The sequence below is a fragment of the Octopus bimaculoides genome, unplaced genomic scaffold (assembly GCF_001194135.2).
Source record: "Octopus bimaculoides isolate UCB-OBI-ISO-001 unplaced genomic scaffold, ASM119413v2 Scaffold_310641, whole genome shotgun sequence".
Taxonomy (NCBI): domain Eukaryota; kingdom Metazoa; phylum Mollusca; class Cephalopoda; order Octopoda; family Octopodidae; genus Octopus; species Octopus bimaculoides.
The window spans coordinates 1,507-1,951 of NW_026360343.1; the positions used below are offsets into that span (position 1 = coordinate 1,507).

The 445-nt window shown below is 32.6% G+C and overlaps 1 protein-coding gene across 1 annotated transcript in view; it reads right to left on the bottom strand.

Annotated features, from left to right (window-relative positions):
• The window catches only part of LOC106883498 (uncharacterized), a gene marked incomplete at both ends in the record, with an annotated part of 1,314 nt that extends 934 nt beyond the window's left edge, over nucleotides 1-380 (bottom strand). The window contains one exon of the mRNA XM_052978280.1: nucleotides 59-380. Within this exon, the coding sequence (XP_052834240.1) occupies nucleotides 59-380 (322 nt within the window). The remainder of the gene's footprint in view (nucleotides 1-58) is intronic.
• Between the last annotated feature and the right edge of the window lie 65 nt (nucleotides 381-445).

Genomic DNA, 445 nt, shown 5'->3' on the forward strand with positions numbered 1-445 from the left:
TGAGTTAGGCCTAACGATAACAGCAGTCGTTTCACACTGTGTCCTACAAATCCTCTACATCCGACTTCGCTGTACAATTAGAAGTACAATAAAAAGTAATGGAACAAGTACAAGTACAATAACAAATAAAAGTACAATAACAAGTACAAGCAGAGGTAGAAATACAATAAAAAGTACATGTACAAGTACAGGTAACAGTACAATAACAAGTAGAAGTACAATAACAAGTACAAGTACCATTACATGTACAATTACAATAACAAGTACGAGTACAATAACGAGTACAAGTACAAGCACAATAACAAGTACAAGCACAATAACAAGTACGAGTACAATATCAAGTACCAGTACAAGTAAAATAACTACTACAAGTAAAATAACTAGTACAAGAACAAGAACAAGTACAAGAACATGAACAAGAACAAGAAAAAGAAGAACAGGAACA